At 56.0% G+C, this 17,490-nt stretch overlaps 1 protein-coding gene across 6 annotated transcripts in view; it reads right to left on the bottom strand.

Moving 5' to 3' along the window:
* The window catches only part of EBF3 (EBF transcription factor 3), a 121,735-nt gene extending 119,035 nt beyond the window's left edge, over nt 1-2,700 (bottom strand). For all 6 annotated transcript variants that reach the window (XM_053983940.1, XM_053983943.1, XM_053983945.1 and 3 more), the window contains exons 1-4: nt 2,316-2,700; nt 1,934-2,090; nt 1,436-1,499; nt 659-714 (exon numbers count right to left, since the gene is read on the bottom strand). In XM_053983940.1, the coding sequence (XP_053839915.1) occupies nt 659-714; nt 1,436-1,499; nt 1,934-2,090; nt 2,316-2,449 (411 nt within the window). In that variant the 5' untranslated portion in view covers nt 2,450-2,700. The remainder of the gene's footprint in view (nt 1-658; nt 715-1,435; nt 1,500-1,933; nt 2,091-2,315) is intronic.
* Nucleotides 2,701-17,490: the final 14,790 nt, after the last annotated feature.

Below are 17,490 nucleotides of genomic sequence, written 5' to 3'. Positions count from 1 at the left end.
AAGCTGATCTCAGGGAAATGGACGGGTTTGGGTGACCCCTGGAGCATGGAGTTTGAATTATGGAGATGGGGGGCTGAGAGGTGAATATGGACTAGAGGAGAACAAGATGACTTTTCACCTCAGCACATTTAACTTTTAAATCCAAATAAACGTCTCGCGTTACTGGATGGTCGCGTTATAAAAAAAAAAAAGGACTAATCCCGGCCAGTTTCAGAGTGTGGGGAAGGGACTGCCCTTTCCCCACCGAGGAAAAATATCGCCAAAAAAAAAAAAAAAAAGGAAAAAAAAAAAGTTGCAGAGTGGGAAAAGTGCGTTTTAAAATAAATCTGGGTAACTCGGTGGGATTTTTTTTTTTCCCTTTTCCTTTCTCCCTCGCTAAATTAATTATATCAAACATCTGTTCCCATGACGTTGTCCTCCATGCCACACACACCACTGAATGATCTCAACGCTGCCTCGAAAAGCGACAACACACCGTTTTCTCTCTCCCAAATATCCTCCGGTAATCGGGATCTCAGTCAGCAGCTACCTGATTTACTCGCTCACGTAAATGAAAAGTAGGCGCGCTCGGCCGGTTTGCTCGCCCCCCACCCTTCCGAGCGAGGGCAGAACACAAACTTAGGAACTCGCGTGGCAAGAAAAGCGTAAACTTTCTCACCTGTTTGGTCATGGAGTCTATTAGCCGAACGTACAGGTCCTGCTCTGTCCTAACTCCTGCGGAGGGAAAGCACAGACAAAATTCCGATCAGGATTTCGGGAGCGAACCCCCCCCAGTCCCACAAGGAAAGGATGAGGTCAGGCAATTAACCGCAGCGGGCAGGGATCGGCCCCGCGCCGGCTTCAGGGAAAAAAAAAATCAAAATTAAAAAAAAAAAAATAAAATGGATATTGATAAAAATGAGGCAGGAATCCGCCGGTGACGGAGTTGTGCTGAGCCCGGCGCTCGGGGGGCCGTGGCCGAGCCAGCCCCCCCCGGCCGGGCTCGCTGCGGCCCCGGGGAACACGCGGGACCCCGGGCGCTGAGCGGCCCCCGCGGGTTTTCCGCGCCCGAGGAAGCGGCTCCGCCGGGCCGGCGCTTCTCTCTGCCCACTCACCCCATCCCAATAATTACCATCAATTCCCAAACTAAAAAAAAAAAAAAAACAACTCCCTTAAAAGTGCCGCTGTGCCCGAGCAGCCATCGATCCCCTTTTTTACTTTCCACTTCAAGCCCAACCGGTTAATCATGTGAAGTACCATTGACTTATCGATCCTTTATGTTTTGTTTTCCTTATATGCCAAGGAAAGAGCCGTGTTTACACGCGTGTAATTTTAATCTCGAAATCTTTATACCCTTTATCCCCCTGCTCCCCCCCCAAAAAAAAAAGGCCTCGGAAGGAAAATCAGACTTTTCTGCGGCACACAGACGCTCAAAAATGAGAGAACGACAACTTACCATTGCTATACAATAACTGAAGTTTATAATGAATCCCATTGTTAGTTTTTTCATTGTTTGGCTCCTGCAAGTAACGATAAATAATTACATTTAGCATGAAAAATATCTCCCTCCTCCTGCTGCCCATTTTTCTCGTCCCTGAAGCGGCTCGGAATTAACAGTTTGCAGAAATTCAGCCCACGGTCACCTTTTTTTTTTTTTTTTTTTTTTTTTCCTCCTGGTGTGGAGCGCTGATGATGTCATTAGCTCGGTGCAAATATGTCATGTTTTGCCGTTTTCCCGGTGTTTAAAATAAGTCGGGGCCGCGGCGCTAAGTTTCTAACCCCGGGGTCTGTTCGGAGCGGCCGTGAGACCGGGGGGAGCCGCACGTGGCGTGGGCGCCTCTGGAGTGCCGGGAGAGCTGCCGTGCTGGGAATGAGCTCTGCTCCACTCAATTACGTTTAAAAAAATATTAAAAAAAAAAAAAAAAAAAAAAATTGAGAAAACTGGCAGACTTACTTTCTCTTTCTCCACAAAGTCCACAAAAGCTGTTCTCTCAATCTCCACCGGCTGTCCCTGCCTGTCGTACAGAGCTAAGACGAAGTGGAAAAAATTGGATTTTCTGAGATTGGAAGGCGGCTGTTTCTCGAAATGTGCCCGAGCCAGCCCCACGCCGCTGCGGGAGAAAACAAGACAAGGCGTGGGTGAGAGCGGCGGGAAGGGGCGCGCAGGCTCCGCGGCCGCGGGGGGATGCGGGGAGCGCGGAGCGGCGCGGAGCGGGGAGGCTGTAACTGATACGGGGCGGGCGGGGGGGGGGGGGGAGTTAAGGGGGGGGGGATTTACGGCCGGGATGAGAAATACAGGAGGAGAAAACCGCCGGGAGAGGATTTGGCAGACGTACCTTTGGGCGGCCGTGTTAGCATCCACTACCCCAGCCGTATGCATCCATGAGCGGACGGGGTTCATCCCACTGCCCAGCGGTTCTTCTTTCATGGTCGTCCCACCTCTTGGTATATTTTCCTGAATCCCAAACATTAAAACAAATTTGGGCAAAACCAGCTCCTAACCAAAAGGGGTTAAAATTGAGGGAAATGTCAGATACGGGGTGGGTTGGTTGTTGCTTGATTTTCTCTCTCTCTCTCCTTGGCGACTGGAATATAAGAGATGACTTTACTCCCTGTGATCAGTAGGAGAAAAGCCCAGTTCAAGTCTTGCTTCCTTCTTCAATCTGTCCTGTATTGGCACGACATAAACAATTTACTGAGTACTTCTGTGCGGCGAGTTGGATGGCGTTCCAGTTTGGTGGTTTAAAAAAAAAAAAAAGGAAAAAAAAAAAAAAAAAAAAGAAGGAAAAAGTATAACTGCAGCCGGCGACACTGCGAGGTGGCTTTTTTTTTTTTTAAGGGGGGAGGGGGGAAAAAAAAAGAATAAATATTTTTGTTGTTGTTTGCAGACGCGCTCAACGTGGTGTCATCCTAGTAAAAACCGGCTCGGCAAAAAAAAAAAAAGCTTCAGGACACTGCTGAATCGACCACTTTCTGGCAAGGCTCTCCTGCTCCAAAAGACAAATAAACGGGGGGGAAAAAAAAAAAAAAAAAAAATCCTGATTACCGCGGAGGTGTTGCCGGGCACACGGGAGAACGGGGCGCGGGCCCGTGGCGGCTCGCGGAATGGACGGAGGCGCGCAGAGCCCGGCCCTCCCTCCCCGAGGAGCGCGCCCCTTCCCCGGGAGCCGGGCCCCCGCCGCCGCGGGAGACGTGGCGTCACTGATGACGTCGCTAAGAGGGCGTGGCCACGCCCATATATGGAGCGCGGGGTCCGGCGGCGCGCCCGCCCCCCCCCCCCCTCCACCCCCCCCCCTCCTCCCGCCCCGCGGCGACAGCGACAGCGACAGCGACAGCGACAGCGACAGCGACAGCGACAGCGACACGGCCCCGGCGCGGCCCCCGGGAGGGGTCGCGGCCCCCGCGCCGGCCGGACCCGCGTGGAGGGGTCGCGGCGGGGTTCGGGCCGCACAAAGGGTGCGATGCCGGCTGCGCCCCTGCGCGATCGCCGCGCTATAAATGCGGAGCGGACGCGGCCAGGGGTACCTGTGCTCGAGACTTGGTGTGCACACGCAAAGCCAGCCCCAGCTCTAGGTCCGCCTTGGCCATCTGTGTTGGTGCGCCTCCACAGAAATATAGATTTTTACATCGCTTTTTATATATTTACATGTATATTTTTTATATCGATATATATTTATGTATTGGTATATATTGATTTTTTTAATGTATGGATTTTAAAATACATTGATATTCTTATATAGACTGATATTTTATACATATTGATATATTTTTTTATATGTTTACATGTTATATCTATATATCTTCTCCTCAAGTGATGAGCCTTTTCCGCCCAGTGTGGGCTACGACTTCCTTGTACTATTTTGTTTTATCATCTCTTTTTTATTTTTTTGGTATTTATTTTTGTGTATTTCCCACGTCCCCGCGTTAATATTTCCCGAACTCGGGGAAAATCGGCGTTCACATCTGAATGAATCGGTGAAAATCGAAAGTCCGATTTACGTTATTAGGATCCCCTTTCTCCAAGGGGTGAGGGAAAAGAGGGAAAAAAAAAAAAAAAAAAAAAAAAAAAAGGATGTGTTAGAAAGCAATCTATTTTGCTGGTGTTGGGGGTTAATGACTATTGCCAAAGATAAGTGAATTATCAAAGCTGTTGCTCTACCCGATCTCAAAATCCATTACATTGCTGGCCGTCTAATTAAATACGTAAGTATAATAAAATCATATTTTATGACTATTTGAGGGTAATGAGATTAGTCTTTAGAAGCGATCGCCACATATTAAAGATGCCACTGTCTATAGAATGTTAATAACCTTAAATCAAAGTGTATGGAAACTATTCATGAGAAATTAAAAGAAAATTCCTGTATTCATAATCAGCCCGGAGCTTTTGAGGTACAGTAGAGCAGATTACAAACCCAAACACTTTTATCGCGCAGAGAGAGATACCAAAGTTCCCAAACAATGCCATGCTCGCGGTGGCATTTGGTGGCACGGACACGTTTGGGGACCTGGAGCGGGCGCCGGGGCTGCGGGTCCCCCCAGCCCGCAAAATCCTCCCTCCTAAAAATAAGGTAAAAGATGCCCAACGCCGCTATTATTGCAAGATATTTCCTCAAATGAGCAACGCCGAACTTGGTGCTTCCCCTCCGCTAACGAAAGCTTAAAATCATTTACAGTATCTTTAATTCAGATTACACGCGCCAAGGCGATTTAAATCTGATTACCAAATTAGAAGGTTTTAAAACAAATCCTTTTAAATCTGATACTGTTGACTAAGGAGGGGAGAAAAAAAAAAAAAGTTCCATAAGCCCATCACATAAGGTAACGATCCTGCCCCAGAAAGAAAGGGAGTTTTAAACCTTTTTGACAACAAATGCAGCTGCCCCACTATTTTGGACGATATTAAGCGAAAATGAATGCAAATCTGTGTTCAGAAGCCATCTGGCCAGGAATGGGGGAATCAGCTGCTCCTCACAACAGGCTCTGAGCCTGAATCTATTTCAGCTCATTTTCTAGATCATCTGGTCCTGCACCCAAAGCGTGGAAAATACGGTCTTTATCATTCACCAACTTTATCTTTTTTTTTTTTTTTTTGTTTTGTTTTTTGTCACTCTGGCTGGCTGGAGCTGCCGGCGGCCGGGAGCCCGCCCGGGCTGCTGCTGCTGCCCGCACCGCCCCGCACCGCTCCCAGGCCGGCATCCCGCGGGGCGCCCGCCCCCGGCAGCCTCTCGCTGTTCCGCCGGCCCGGGCGGGAGGGGAGCGGCGGCCGGGGCACCCCCCCGAGCCCCGGGCCCGCTCCGGGCCGCGGGAGCGCGGCCCCGCTCTCAGCGCACCTTGCGCGGGGCGGCCGGCGCGGAGCGGGGCCGCGGCCGGAGCCGGGCGGGCAGGGGGTGTGCGCGGCTGCGGGGGGCGGCCCGAGCCCTCCCGGCTCCGCGGCCCTCCTCCTCCTTTTCCACCTCCTCCTCCTCCTCCTCCTCCTCCGGCGCCAAGTCTCCCTTTTGTGTGAATTTACGGGGTGAGGCTTCAGTGATCCCCCCGCAAATTTGCATTTAAATAGCGACATCAAGCGATGCGCGTGCCACACACCAGCGGGCTCCCAGATGTCACGGCGGAGCCGCTCAGATGGCCGCAGCCCAGCTGTCCCCCGGCCCGGCCCCGCTCCGCGCCCCCCGCACCGCCCGGGCGGGCAGCCCCCGCCGCCGCCCCGGAGCGCGTCCTCCCGCCCCGCACGGCGGCCGGACACGGAGCCCCGCGCTGTGCGGGGCTTCAAACTGATGCCCTGGTTCCCACCGCCCTGAGAGTATTCCCCGAAACTTTATTATTTTATTTTTTTTTCCCCCCCTCGGGACAATCCCCTCGGGACTATTATCTCAATCATTTCACTCTTTTTTTTTTTTTTTTTTTTCCCTATTATTATTTCTTATTTATTTCTCATTTCACGGTTTAAATCACCCAAGTTGGAGAGAGTGATTTTGGTAATTTCGCTATTTCCTCGGCCGCGGGCCGGCCCCGAGCTGCCCAGCTCCGCGCTTCCCACCGCACAAACTTTCCCAGCGGGAAGTTGCGGTGGGAGCGGGGAGCGGCGGCCCCGGCCCCGCTCTCGGGGGGCTCGGCCGGGTCCCCGCAGCTCGCCAAGGTCCATATTTCAATTTTATTGTTGGAAGGCGCCTTCATTACCAACGAGCTGGGTTACACCGGGCATAAATTACGAAGCAAATCTCTACAAACTCCCCGTGCTGCAGGAGGGAGAAATCGGTGTTTTCGGGTGAATTGGTATTTTGGTGCGTTTTCAGGTGCGGCGGCCCCGCGGCCGCAGCTTCAGGGCGTTCATTCCCGGGCAGGCGCTGCCTAACGCGGGGGCGCAGCGCCGCGGGGACCCAGCCCGGCCCTTGCGCGGGGGGTTCGCGCATCCTTGGCCCGGGGCAGAGGCCGAACGCGGCCCAGCGGCGGAGCGGGGCCGAGACCGAGCGGTGCCGCCGCTCTTTGGGGCTCCTCGGCCCCGCCGCCGGCCCAGGCCCCCAGCGCCCCGGCACGGGCAGGGGGTGCGGGAAGGGCCGGGACCCCCGCGCCGCCCGGCCGCTCGCCTTTCGGGACGGATTCACCCGCGCCGGGCTCATTTCAGAGCTTGGATTCGCATTCCTGAGCATCCCGGGCCCGCTGCAAATCGCACGGGGCCAGCGCTGCGGTCCGGCCGCCCCGCGGGGCGCAACCGGGCGCGGGGATGGCCGGGGGGCCGAGCTGCTCCGCGCCCCGCGCAGGCACCGCAGGGCGGGCACCGGCTCCGCGGGCTCGGGGCAGGGCGCGGGGAGGTTGTCCCTGTCCCTGCCCCTGTCCCTGCCCCTGTCCCTGTCCCTGTCCCTGTCCCTGTCCCTGCCCCTGTCCCTGTCCCTGCCCCTGGCCGCGCCTGGTGGCCCTGGGTCCCCCCGGCCGGCCGGCCGCGCACCTCCCGCGCCCCTGCGCGGCTCACGGCCCGGCTGCGCGGCCGCGTGGTGGGTCCGGCTTGGGGTCACGGAACTCCCTGTGGGTGCAGGGCTGTTTTACCCAAACTGGCTCTCGGCCCTGCGCTCCCCCCGGCGCGATCCCGCGGCCCTGCGCCCCGATATTGTTACACCAAAATTAGTTATTAAAAAAAAAAAAAAAAAAAAAAAGGGAAAAAAATAAAAGGAAAAAAGGCTTAAACTTCCGCCGTGCCCGAGCGCAAGCCTTGCTAGCCGTGCGCCCAACGGGAGCTTTTCCTCGGTAAAAACTCCCCGCGGGCGCTGCCCGGCTCCCGGCGGCCCGAGGGCGCGGAGCGGGCGCTGCCCTCCCGGGTCCCCGCGGGATGCGGGGCCGCGGCCCGGGGGTGATGCGGGGCCGCTGTGTCTCTGCCCCCCCCGGGACCCGGGAAGGGGCTTGGGGCGTCCCGGAGCCGCGCAGGCGGAGCGGCAGCCGCCCCCGCGGAAGAGCGCGGGCGCGCAGCCGGGGCCGCGGGGAGCTGGCGGCCGGACAGGTCCCATCGTGCGGCGGGAACAATATCAACTGACTCCAACTGAACAAACAAGGATCGATCAGATAATTTCAGATATTATAATTGGCTTTAATTAAACACACTTCGTTCTAATTAACTCTGAAATTTTAGCATGCTTTGGGACGTTGGTGTCTGATTTGATATTGTCAGTCCAGATGTCCTAATAAAATTCAATCCTCCACTCAAGACTTCAATATTCACTAAGAACAAAATGCAAATTAAATGTAAAACCTAAAGTATCGCCAAAGGTATAATCAAGAAAGGTGTCTCAAAACTTCTCACTTTTTATTACGCAGTAGTTAGAAAATGCAGATTACATCCTAACAAGACCTCGACTGAATAATAGAAACCTTAACCCTTTCGTGGTCAGGGCTCGCTCTGCCCTGCAGGGATCCGGGAGCATCCTCCGCCAGCGCCCGGGAAATACCCGCGGTGCGGTGCGGGGCTCCCGCACCGAGCGGCCGCGGAGAACCGGCGGAGCCCCGCGGTACGGGCCGCTCGCCCCGCCGCACTGGCGGAGCAAAACTTGCCGCTGTCACACGCACTTTTGTCCCCGAGGCGAGCGGCGGCGGAGCCCCGGGCCGGCCGGGCGAGCGCAGCCCGCTCCCGCACGGCGGAGCTGCGGGGGAGCCCCGGGCGCGGCGCCCACCGGGCTCCCGGCAGCGCAGCGCTCGCCCGCCGGCGGGACAGGGTCGCCCCGAGGGGGACACGGACCGGGGGAAGGTCCCAGTCCCCTCGCCCCCGAGCTGCCTCGCAATTTCCCCGCGAGCCGCCGCGCTCCTGTAAATAATTAAAGCCTCCGGAGCGGGGCGGCGGCGCGGGGAGCTGCGGGAAGCCGCCCGGTGCCTCCCCCGGCCGGTGGCCCCGGTGCGGGTCCCGGGGTGCTGCACCGGGGGACCCCCGAGCCGGGCTCGGCGCCAGCCCACCGCCTCGCCGCGCTCGCAGAGCTCCAAAAGCCGGGCTATTCCCACATTAAACATTTGTATGTTTTCCATGCTAATGGAGTCACTTAAAGCTGTTGCTAATTTAACTTTTTAAAAAGGCCGCAGCGCGCTGATTTGCATTTTCTTTAGGATATTGAAATGAAGGGAAAACTGCTGGGCGGTGAGGCTGCCCCGAGCGTAGCTGGGGGCCATGCCGGAATGAAAACAGGGAAAGAAAAGAAGAAAGAAGGAAACCGCCGCTTCTTCCCGACTGTTAATAAGCAATTTGTCCCGCCGCAATTTACATTGCAAAGACAAACGTGTCGGGGCGCCCGGCCCGGCCGGGGCCCCCCGGGCCGCTCCCCCGACATCGCCCCCGCAAGCCGCGCTCCCGCATCCCGCCCGGCGCGCAAGTCCCGCGGCCGCGGGCGGCCGGCGGGAGACGGCGGCGCTCCCCGCGCCCCTCGGGCTTGAATTTCCAATGAATTTCCGAACGCCCCGGTCTGGCTAAACAACAAGTGCTGGGATGGCCGCTTCCCTCGGCAGATCCCCTCTCGCCGCCGCCAAGGCTCTGTAGCGTGGGGACCGTGTGCCATCTACAGGACACTGCGCGGGCGGCCGCGCTCCGCGCCCCCGGCCCCGCCGCCTCCCGCTCCCCCCGCCACATCCGCGAGCGACCATTGATTATTTGTTATTTCAACTTTTTTAATTTTTTTTTTTTTTTTAACCTCACATTAAAACTTTTAGGTGATAAAGATTGCGGCGCTGCCCGGGATTTTTAAACTTAATTAATTTTTAAATTTTTTTTTTAGCTTAAAAGATGTGAAATGTAAAGATAATGCGATTTGATTTGTTAGTCTAACTCCCCGATTTGAGAGTTGATGTCCCCAAAGACCGGGCGAGCTTTTTCCCTTTATTTATTTTTATTAAAACATCAATCTACTCTGGAGCTGGGTGAACTCAGTTTCACCTAGAGAACATAAAATTCTCCATACCAGGGAAATAAGCACCTTTCATAAATCAACAGTATTCCTGACAGATCGATCAATTTTTGGTTGTTAATCCGAAAGGAGGAGTTTTAATTGCTTTCTGCCTTTTAGCCCGGCCACCTCGCCGCGGCGGCTCCGGGAGCGCTCGGCTCTCCCCTCCTGCGCTCGGGAAGGGGGGCGGAAAAAAGCCCCGGAGACCCTTCCGCGCCGCCAACACCCCGCGCAGGGCCGCGCCGCATCCCCGCCGCGCTACCTGCGCGCAAGCGGCCGGGACGCGCAAAGCCGCCGGCGCGGCCGAGCCCCCCGCGCAGGCTGCGCGCAGAACCGCGGGCGGCGGCTCCCGCGCCCGGCCCTGCCCGTCCCAGGTAAGCGGGGGGGGCTCCGCCGCGTCCCCCCCCCTCCCCCGCCCGCGCACCTTCCCGCAGCCCCGCGCGCGGGCGGCCGCTTACCTTGCGCGGGTGTCGCCGGGGCGCGCGGAGGGCAGCGCGCACGGCGGAGGGGGGGGGGACGCGGCGGAGTGTGCGGAGCTCCCCGCGCTTTAATACACTTCTCACCCAGCGCAGCCCGGCCGCGGCGCGGGGGGGCCCGGCGGTGCGCGGGGCGCAGCAGTGCGCAAGCGCCCCCCCCGCGCTCTCCGCTGCGCGGGGGCGGGCGGGAGGCGCGGGGCGCCCGCGGGGGCGGAATCGACGGCGCGGCCCTCGGGGGGGGGGGGAGCGCAGGGGGGGCGAGCCCCGGCCTCGGCCCGTCCCGGGCCGCCCCGCGCCCCGGCCGCTCCGTCCCGGGACTCCGCGGAGCCGCGGATTCCCCTCCCGCATCCCGCGGGGGCCTCCCCGCGCCCCGGCCCGCGGAGCGACCGCCCGGCCCCGCGGCCGCGCAGCGGAGCGCTCCAGGAACGCAACAGTTTGTCCCGCGGGGATGCGAGCCCCGGGAATGTCCCGCGTGGGAACTCACCGCTCCTGGCTCCGCGGGACGCGCGCTGCCGCCCGGGCGCCGCTCACATCTTGCCAGCTCCTTTAATTCCCCCGGCCGGCCGGAGCCGCTGCCCAGCGCCCACCTCCTGGACCATGCTGGGGCGGCACTGCCGGCGCTGGGCTCCCAGAACTTCCCGGCTGCTTTGCGCTTTGATTTGAAGCGCGGGCGGCCGTGCCGGCGGTGCGCAAAGGACGCGACTGGCTGCGAGAGATTTTATTTTGTTTATTTCTGCTCCTCTTTCCCCTCCCTCTCCCAGTTTAGCCCAGGAACTCCCGCGGCATTGGTTAATCCTCGAGGAGGGATAACTGCTGAGATCTTCAGCGAGCTCTCCGCTACCACGGATACTTCCTAGAGCTCCAGCAGCTCTGTGAGGGATGTGCAGCTACAAGATGTGAAGGTATTTAGAAAAAAAAAAAAAAAAAAAAAAAAGTAGCGGTTTCCAAGTCAAGCAGATTCCTGCAGGGAAGTGAAACCCGGGTTTAGGACTGGAGCTACATTTGTAAAAAATAAACCTATCAGTGTTGGCCTCGGTTATAAATTCAGGGAACATTCACCCCCAGGTTTGTTCTGACGGCAGCTACTCTCTGGTTTGGGTTTAATTTGTACAATGAAGGGTTTTGGCAGTCGGGAGAGGAGGGAGGCTGCGGGCAGCGGGGCAGGAGCCCGGCTGCGGTGTTTGGAAGATGTCAGAGCCGTGTCTGGGGCAAGGCTGCCCCACGCACGGGTGACCACCCCAGAGCTGCCTCTGGTCAGAGCTGCCTCGCGGGCTTATTTCTGCTGTGTCCACCCACGGACAAGCTCAGCTGCCCCTTAAGCCCCTGGGAAACAGCTGCCCAGATGTGCTGCAGGTGGGGAAAGTTTGGGCTAGCCCTAGAAAAGACAGCACCGCTCTGCTCCTCCTCCTCAGTGTCCCGGGGCATCCCCGGCACAGGGATGGAGCAGCTGGAGCTGCTTCAGCTCAGGGCTTGGGGAAGGGGTTCCATGCCCGGCCTGGGGCTGGAAGGGCGGCCCTGAGGTCTGGGGACCCAGCAGGAATCATCCAAAGCGGTCCTAGAAGGTCCCATGGGTAACAGAGGGATTTGGACTTTAATTGCTTTGCAATATCCTGAGTGCATGGGTCGGGCCATTCAGTTTGTACAAATGCCTGGAAAATCGTGGGAAATGCACACACTTTAAAAAGTGCTCCTGACTGGAAAGGATAAAACGTCTCCGTGGGCTCTGTGGAGTCAGCAGGGATGAAGCCAGGAGGCAGAGCCAGGGAGAGCCGGGCGCTCCAGGCCCGAGCGCTGCGGATTCCGCCCAGCCCGACACCTCCCCACAGGGCAAGGAGCGTTCTGCTGGAGAACAGCGGGATCTTGCCTTCATTTACAGCTCATCCCTTCCGCGCGCAGGCTGAGGTGGTGTCTTTTTGAGACAAATCGGTGTTCACAAAGTATTCATCAAGCAGATTCCTCCAGAGCCACGTGATGTTCCCGAGGCTGCAGGGGATGCTCTCCCCAAAACCTTCACCCCTCAGTTTTTTGTTGCACCCCTCAGAAGGCTCGGAAATGAATCGTGCCCCTCTCCTTCTGCCACCAATCCACTTTTTAAACATTTCAGAACATCCTGTGTGTTTTCACGTGCTTGCGCCCCTCGGAAGAGGAAGCTCGACTCTGCTGCAGCCCTTTGAGCCGCCCGCGCTGGGGTTAAACGCTTTAGTGGGGATGTCGGGGATGCGAGGGGACATCGAGTGGGGCGCTGCCCCTTCCTCGAGGATCTGCCTTTGTGCAGGGGCCGCCATCCCCCGGCTCGGAGCCCTGCAGGCAGCGGGGCCGCGGGGTGGGAGGTCACAGCTTGCGTGACCACGAGTTCAAGAGCAGCTCCCAGCAGGGAGCCCGGCGGCCAAAATCCCAGGCCGGGCGGGCTGTCAGGCGTGCGGAGCGCGGCGCTTCCCCCGCGCTCCCAGGGATGCCAGCAGGGAGCGGCGGCGACGGGGGATGCTCGCCCGCAGGCCCGCTTGCGGTGCCAAAGTGCTGCGACCTGCTGATGGAGACAGGTGGAGTGAGCGAGGCGAACGTGGTGAGCACTCGGGGAAAATAAACAGCAGCCAGAAGAATATCGAATTTAAATGTTGCTAGCGGAGAACTCCACCGGCAGACTCGGCTGGAAATTATCTGAGACACCACGGCACAAAAATGCTTCCTTTTCACGAGGCAAATGATCTAATCAAGATGTATGTGCATGACAATGTGCTCGCAGGGAGTGAAAGTCGGAGTTATCTGCTTCAATTACGGCACTTCCCGTGTCCCTGTCCTGGCAAAGGATGAGAATAATAAATAAAAACCAGTTTTTTTCCGAACCTGTAACTGAGTTCGGTAACTCAGCTCCTATCGAGCCGCGCGTGAAGTATGGGAAAAAAGAAGTTATCAGGTAAAATATTGTGAATATTCCTGAGGAATGAAATAGGAAATGAAATAGGAAGTGAAATATTAAATATTATATGAAATGCTGGCTTGCAGCCAGCGGTGTCTCAGTATCCAACAGGACACAGGGATGTGCCCAGGAGGGAGAATTGATCGTGAGCTCTTGGTGTGAGAATGGAAATCGGAGAAGGGTTTGGGGAACTTTACTTCCTAGAATCAATCATGGAATCACAGACTGGTTTGGCTCGGGAGCGACCTTCAGGATCCTCCAGTTCCAACCACACGGACAGAGAGGGGCGCCTTGGGCTGGAGCCCACCCGTGCCCAGCAAAGTGAGGGCACTGCTGGGGAAATCCTTCCTTTCCCTGCTCCCGCTCCCTGCCCTTCATCCCAGCACTGCATCTCAGCAGGGCCGGGCACCCCAGGCTCGCACACCTCATCCCTGCCCACGGGGAAGGACAAAGCTCCCCTGGGAACGCCGGGCACGTCCTGCAGGGCACATCCCGCAGCAGAGAGGATGCCCGGCCACGTGGATCCCACCACCCCAAAGGCTGCCTCCCTCCTTTCAGGGTCTGCAGCGTTATCCACCAGTTATGGAGAGCGCTGGGATTCCTGTCTGGGCAGCTTCGTGAAGAAACGAACTTTGGCTGAACACAAATAGCACAGAAAGAGGGAAACCAGATAAAAAAACGATGCAGGCCTCGGTTTCTTTTGAGGTAAACTGAGTGGTCCCAGGTGTCAGCGCCCCGGAGACCTGCCCAGGTATGGTTTGAACTCACTAAATAATGGATTTTATTTTGTCTGCTTTCTTTTGGGTGCAATTGTATCCACAATCTGTTTTTCTGTTGCGTTTCTAGCAAGAAAAATCTGTGTTTTGCTGCTTGAATTTAGTTCACAATCAGGTGCTCAGTTTTTATAAGGATCAGATTTTTATCTGTTGGACTTCCAGAAATTATGTGTGATGTTGGTAAGAGCTTATTTATTATTTATTGCTTTTATTGTAGCATAATAGCTGTGAAATTTAAGCATTAAATAAACTAAGAAAAGAAATCCTTATGCTCGGTGCATCAGCACAGAAGTGAAGCTGGCCAGGCTGACATCAGAAACCCAAGAAAGCAAGAATCCAGGGGATATTTCCATTAATTCATTAGTGCATCCTGATTATTAGCAGTGCCAAAAGGTGTTTGTGACCTGCAGTGCTCCATGCCAGAGAGCTGCTGAAAAATAACACTGCAAATACACTTCACTTATTTATTTACTTCTGAAGTGATGGATTTATCTCCTAATTTTGCTCTTGTTTCCCAGCTTTTTATAGGACTCTTGGACAGTTTATAGACAGCAGCTGACACCTGTAAAATTCACCTGGAGCTGTTCAGCAGTTTTAAACACCTAGATGCAATTTATCCAGACTCTTCATGCACAAAAAAAAAAAAGGCAAAACCTGATTGGAGTGGCCACGGAATGCGTCTGTCCTGCCTTTAAAAAGTGGATATAAAGCTGTCAGCTTTTACAGCTGCCCTCACACTGCTTTGGAGGGGAGATTCCTTTCCCAGCCTGGAGTCCTGATGCTCCTGGAGCCAGGTCCAGTGCAGGGATGGGGTGTGAGGCAGCTTCTGCAGCATCTGCATCAGCAGCAGCAGCTGCATCTGCATCCCTTCCCGAGGAAGGCACCGACCCCTCAGCTGTGCTGGGTTTTAGTTTTGTTTATAAATTCAAATTATAAAAAGAATAGATATAGAAGAGGGGGGGGAAAAAAAAATTCTGATTTTATGACTTGGAGAGCTTTGGCAGTGCCAGGCTGCTCCATCAGGGCTCTGCCCAGCCCAGGTCCAGCTGATCCAGGCAGGGGGGTTGGTGCCTTCCCAAGGCTCCTGCACACATTCCTCAACTCATCTGTGGGTCTGAGCTTCTTAAAACTTCTTTTGACACAATACTCAAAGGGACAAAAAATACGATTTGCAAGGTGCTCTTTATTTGTCCCTTGGCACCCTGGAGCAAAGGAGGCTCAGGGGGGACCTTGTGGCTCTGCACAGCTCCTGCCAGGAGGGGACAGCCGGGGGGGTCGGGCTCTGCTCCAGGGAACAGGGACAGGAGGAGAGGGAACGGCCTCAGGCTGGGCCAGGGCAGGCTCAGGGTGGGATCAGCAGGAATTTCCCCATGGAAAGGGGGTCAGGGATTGGCACTGCCCAGGGAGGGTTGCAGTGCCTATCCCTGCAGGTGTCCCCTGGAGGTGGCACTCAGGGCTGGGGACAGGGTGGGCATGGGGCACAGGGTGGACTCAGTGATCCTGAAGTTGTTTTCCAGTTGTTTTGCTGGTCTTTCCAAACTACCCCAAATACTCAGCAAGGCCAGTAATGATGTAGGTGACTCCCTGGAAGCTGAGAGCTCCCGGACTGAGGCGCTGCAGCTCCTGCAAATCCCGGGCTGATCCCGCCTCTCCCATCGTGTCAGGTTCCATCACCTGCACACTCCTCCCCTCCCTGGGTGTTCATCACTCTCAGGCGGGAGCAGGCAGTGATCCTTTAGTCCCTCATGCCCCATTTCCATGAGCATTATGGATTTCCCAGCCATTTTCCTGTATGGATATGCCAGAATTGTGTGCAATATTCCAGAATGGCTCCGGCAGGGGCTCACGGGGAACATTCCAGCATTAACCACCTCTCACCTCGCCCATTACCCTGCTCCTGCTCCTCACGTACAGCAGCACAAGGAGCAGCTGATTTCCTGTTTAATGCCAGATAATCACTTGTTACACACAACAGCACACTTCCTTCTAATGCTTCAGTCCTGGCAGCTGCTGTTTCCATGGGTTTGGGATTGCTTCAGTCAGTGCCTATAAAACACTGAGCCCACCAGGCCCAATCCCTGGAATAAAACAGCCCGAGGGCTTCACCAAACCCTCTCTGGGTGTGGACACAACTTAGAAGATTGATTTTTAAAAGGTGAGTTATGGAGAATGCACAACAACCCTGGGTAAGTTTTCCCCAGCGATTAATTCTTCCTACTGATGTAATTTTCTCCATATTTTCTACAGCAACTCTTCACTGTTTGGTGCTGGACCTCCTGCTCTGACTGACCTGGCCAGGGGGATTTGCTGCTCAGGGAATTCCTCGTGGGTTTTGGATCCAAACACAAACCAGAGGAGCTGTGGAGTGCCCAAGCTTGGACAGAGGAGATCCCAGCTTAGAAGGAGCAATACTTCAATCGAAAGTTGAAATTACTGTATTTATTCATTGAAGAGGACTCTGCATGTGCCCCCTGAGTGCCCTGAGCACAAGGCTGGGACCCAGCAACCCCAGCCCAGGAGCCACCAGCCCACCTGGGACCCACCAAGGGGATCAGAAGGGACCTTCTTGCCCTCTGAAACTCCCTGCAAGGAGGGTCTGGGGGGGGTTGGTCTCTTCTCCCGAGACAGGACAAGAGGAAACGGCCTCAAGTTGTACCAGGGGAAGTTTAAATCAAGTATTGGGAAAATTCCTTGTTGTGCAGCCCTGGCAGAGCTGCCCAGGGCAGGGGTGGAGTCCCCATCCCTGGAGGGATTTCACAGCCCTGTGGATGTGGCACCTGGGGACAGGGGCAGTGCTGGGAACGTTGGGCTCAGTGACCTTTCTCAGGCTCTGGGTGTCGAGGTGACCCCGAGAGTGTGAAATTCCTCATTTCCCAGCCCCACAGCCAAAGGAGGAGTCTGAATGTGCAGGGTTGGCCTCTCAAGGGTGTTTATTTGCCCTGATCTAGAACATTCTCTCTCTGCCCTGCTGAGCTCTGTCCAGCAGCTCGGCCATGGCATTCTGTCTGCCCTCAGGGCAGTGCTCACATTTTATACCAAAAACTCCGTGTGCCGTGGTTACAATAACGTGCCAATGTCTGTCATTGATGTTGGGCAGTGTGTCTGTGCCTTAAACCAACAGAAAAGTGTCACCAGCACAGCGAGACATGGAGGGCAAGGAGAAGGAGAAGAAGGTCAGGACACGCCCAAATCCCTCCATCTTGTCCCCTGAACCCCATTCTAAAAACCCCAAAATTCTACTTTTTCACCCTGTGTTAATTCAACTACCACACTGCTCAAACCCTTGTGGTTTGTAATTCCTCACACAGAGTTTTCAGCTTTTCCCACGGGCTAAAATGGAAGCCACAGGTGTTTTTGACTTGGTGCCAGGGTCTCTGAGCCCCCTGCCAGGGTCTGGAGCCAGCCAGGGCAGCCAGAGGGGTGTGCTGGGTTCCCACAGCCTTGGTGGGCTTTTCCAGATGATCAGTTCTGGGCTCCTGTGACTCTCTGTGTCCCCAGCTGTGCAGCACCCACAGAACTGCCCCCAAAATCCCCACCTCAGGGGTGGAGGGGTCGAATGGGTCAGAAACAGCCAGGTTTGGGTTCCTTCAGTGCAGCAGGGCTGTGCCAGATGCTGCTCAGCGCTGTCAGGAGGAGCAGGGTTTGCCCAGGTGGGGAAGATAATCCCAGCCAGGATTCATTTGGGGGCTCCTGCCTGGCCAAGGCTTTTTGGGATTGCCCCCAGCAGGGGCTGCTCCTGCTGGGAGTTGTTCCCTGGTGCACAAGAGCAGCTGTGCAGAAGCTTCTGCCTGTGAGGATCCAGGGCTGGTGCCTCAGGAAGTTTCCCTGTCCTGAGGATGTCTGAGGATCTGCTGGGCTCCTCCCAGTAAGTGAAACACTGGAGCTTCAGCCTTGGCTGTTTTAAACTCACCACGACCTCTAAGCTCTGTGCA

Source organism: Vidua macroura, chromosome 8 (genome assembly GCF_024509145.1).
Source record: "Vidua macroura isolate BioBank_ID:100142 chromosome 8, ASM2450914v1, whole genome shotgun sequence".
NCBI classification, from domain to species: Eukaryota; Metazoa; Chordata; class Aves; order Passeriformes; family Viduidae; genus Vidua; species Vidua macroura.
Note: the sequence above shows the minus strand (reverse complement) of the source record. Positions and strands in the feature narration are given on the sequence as shown.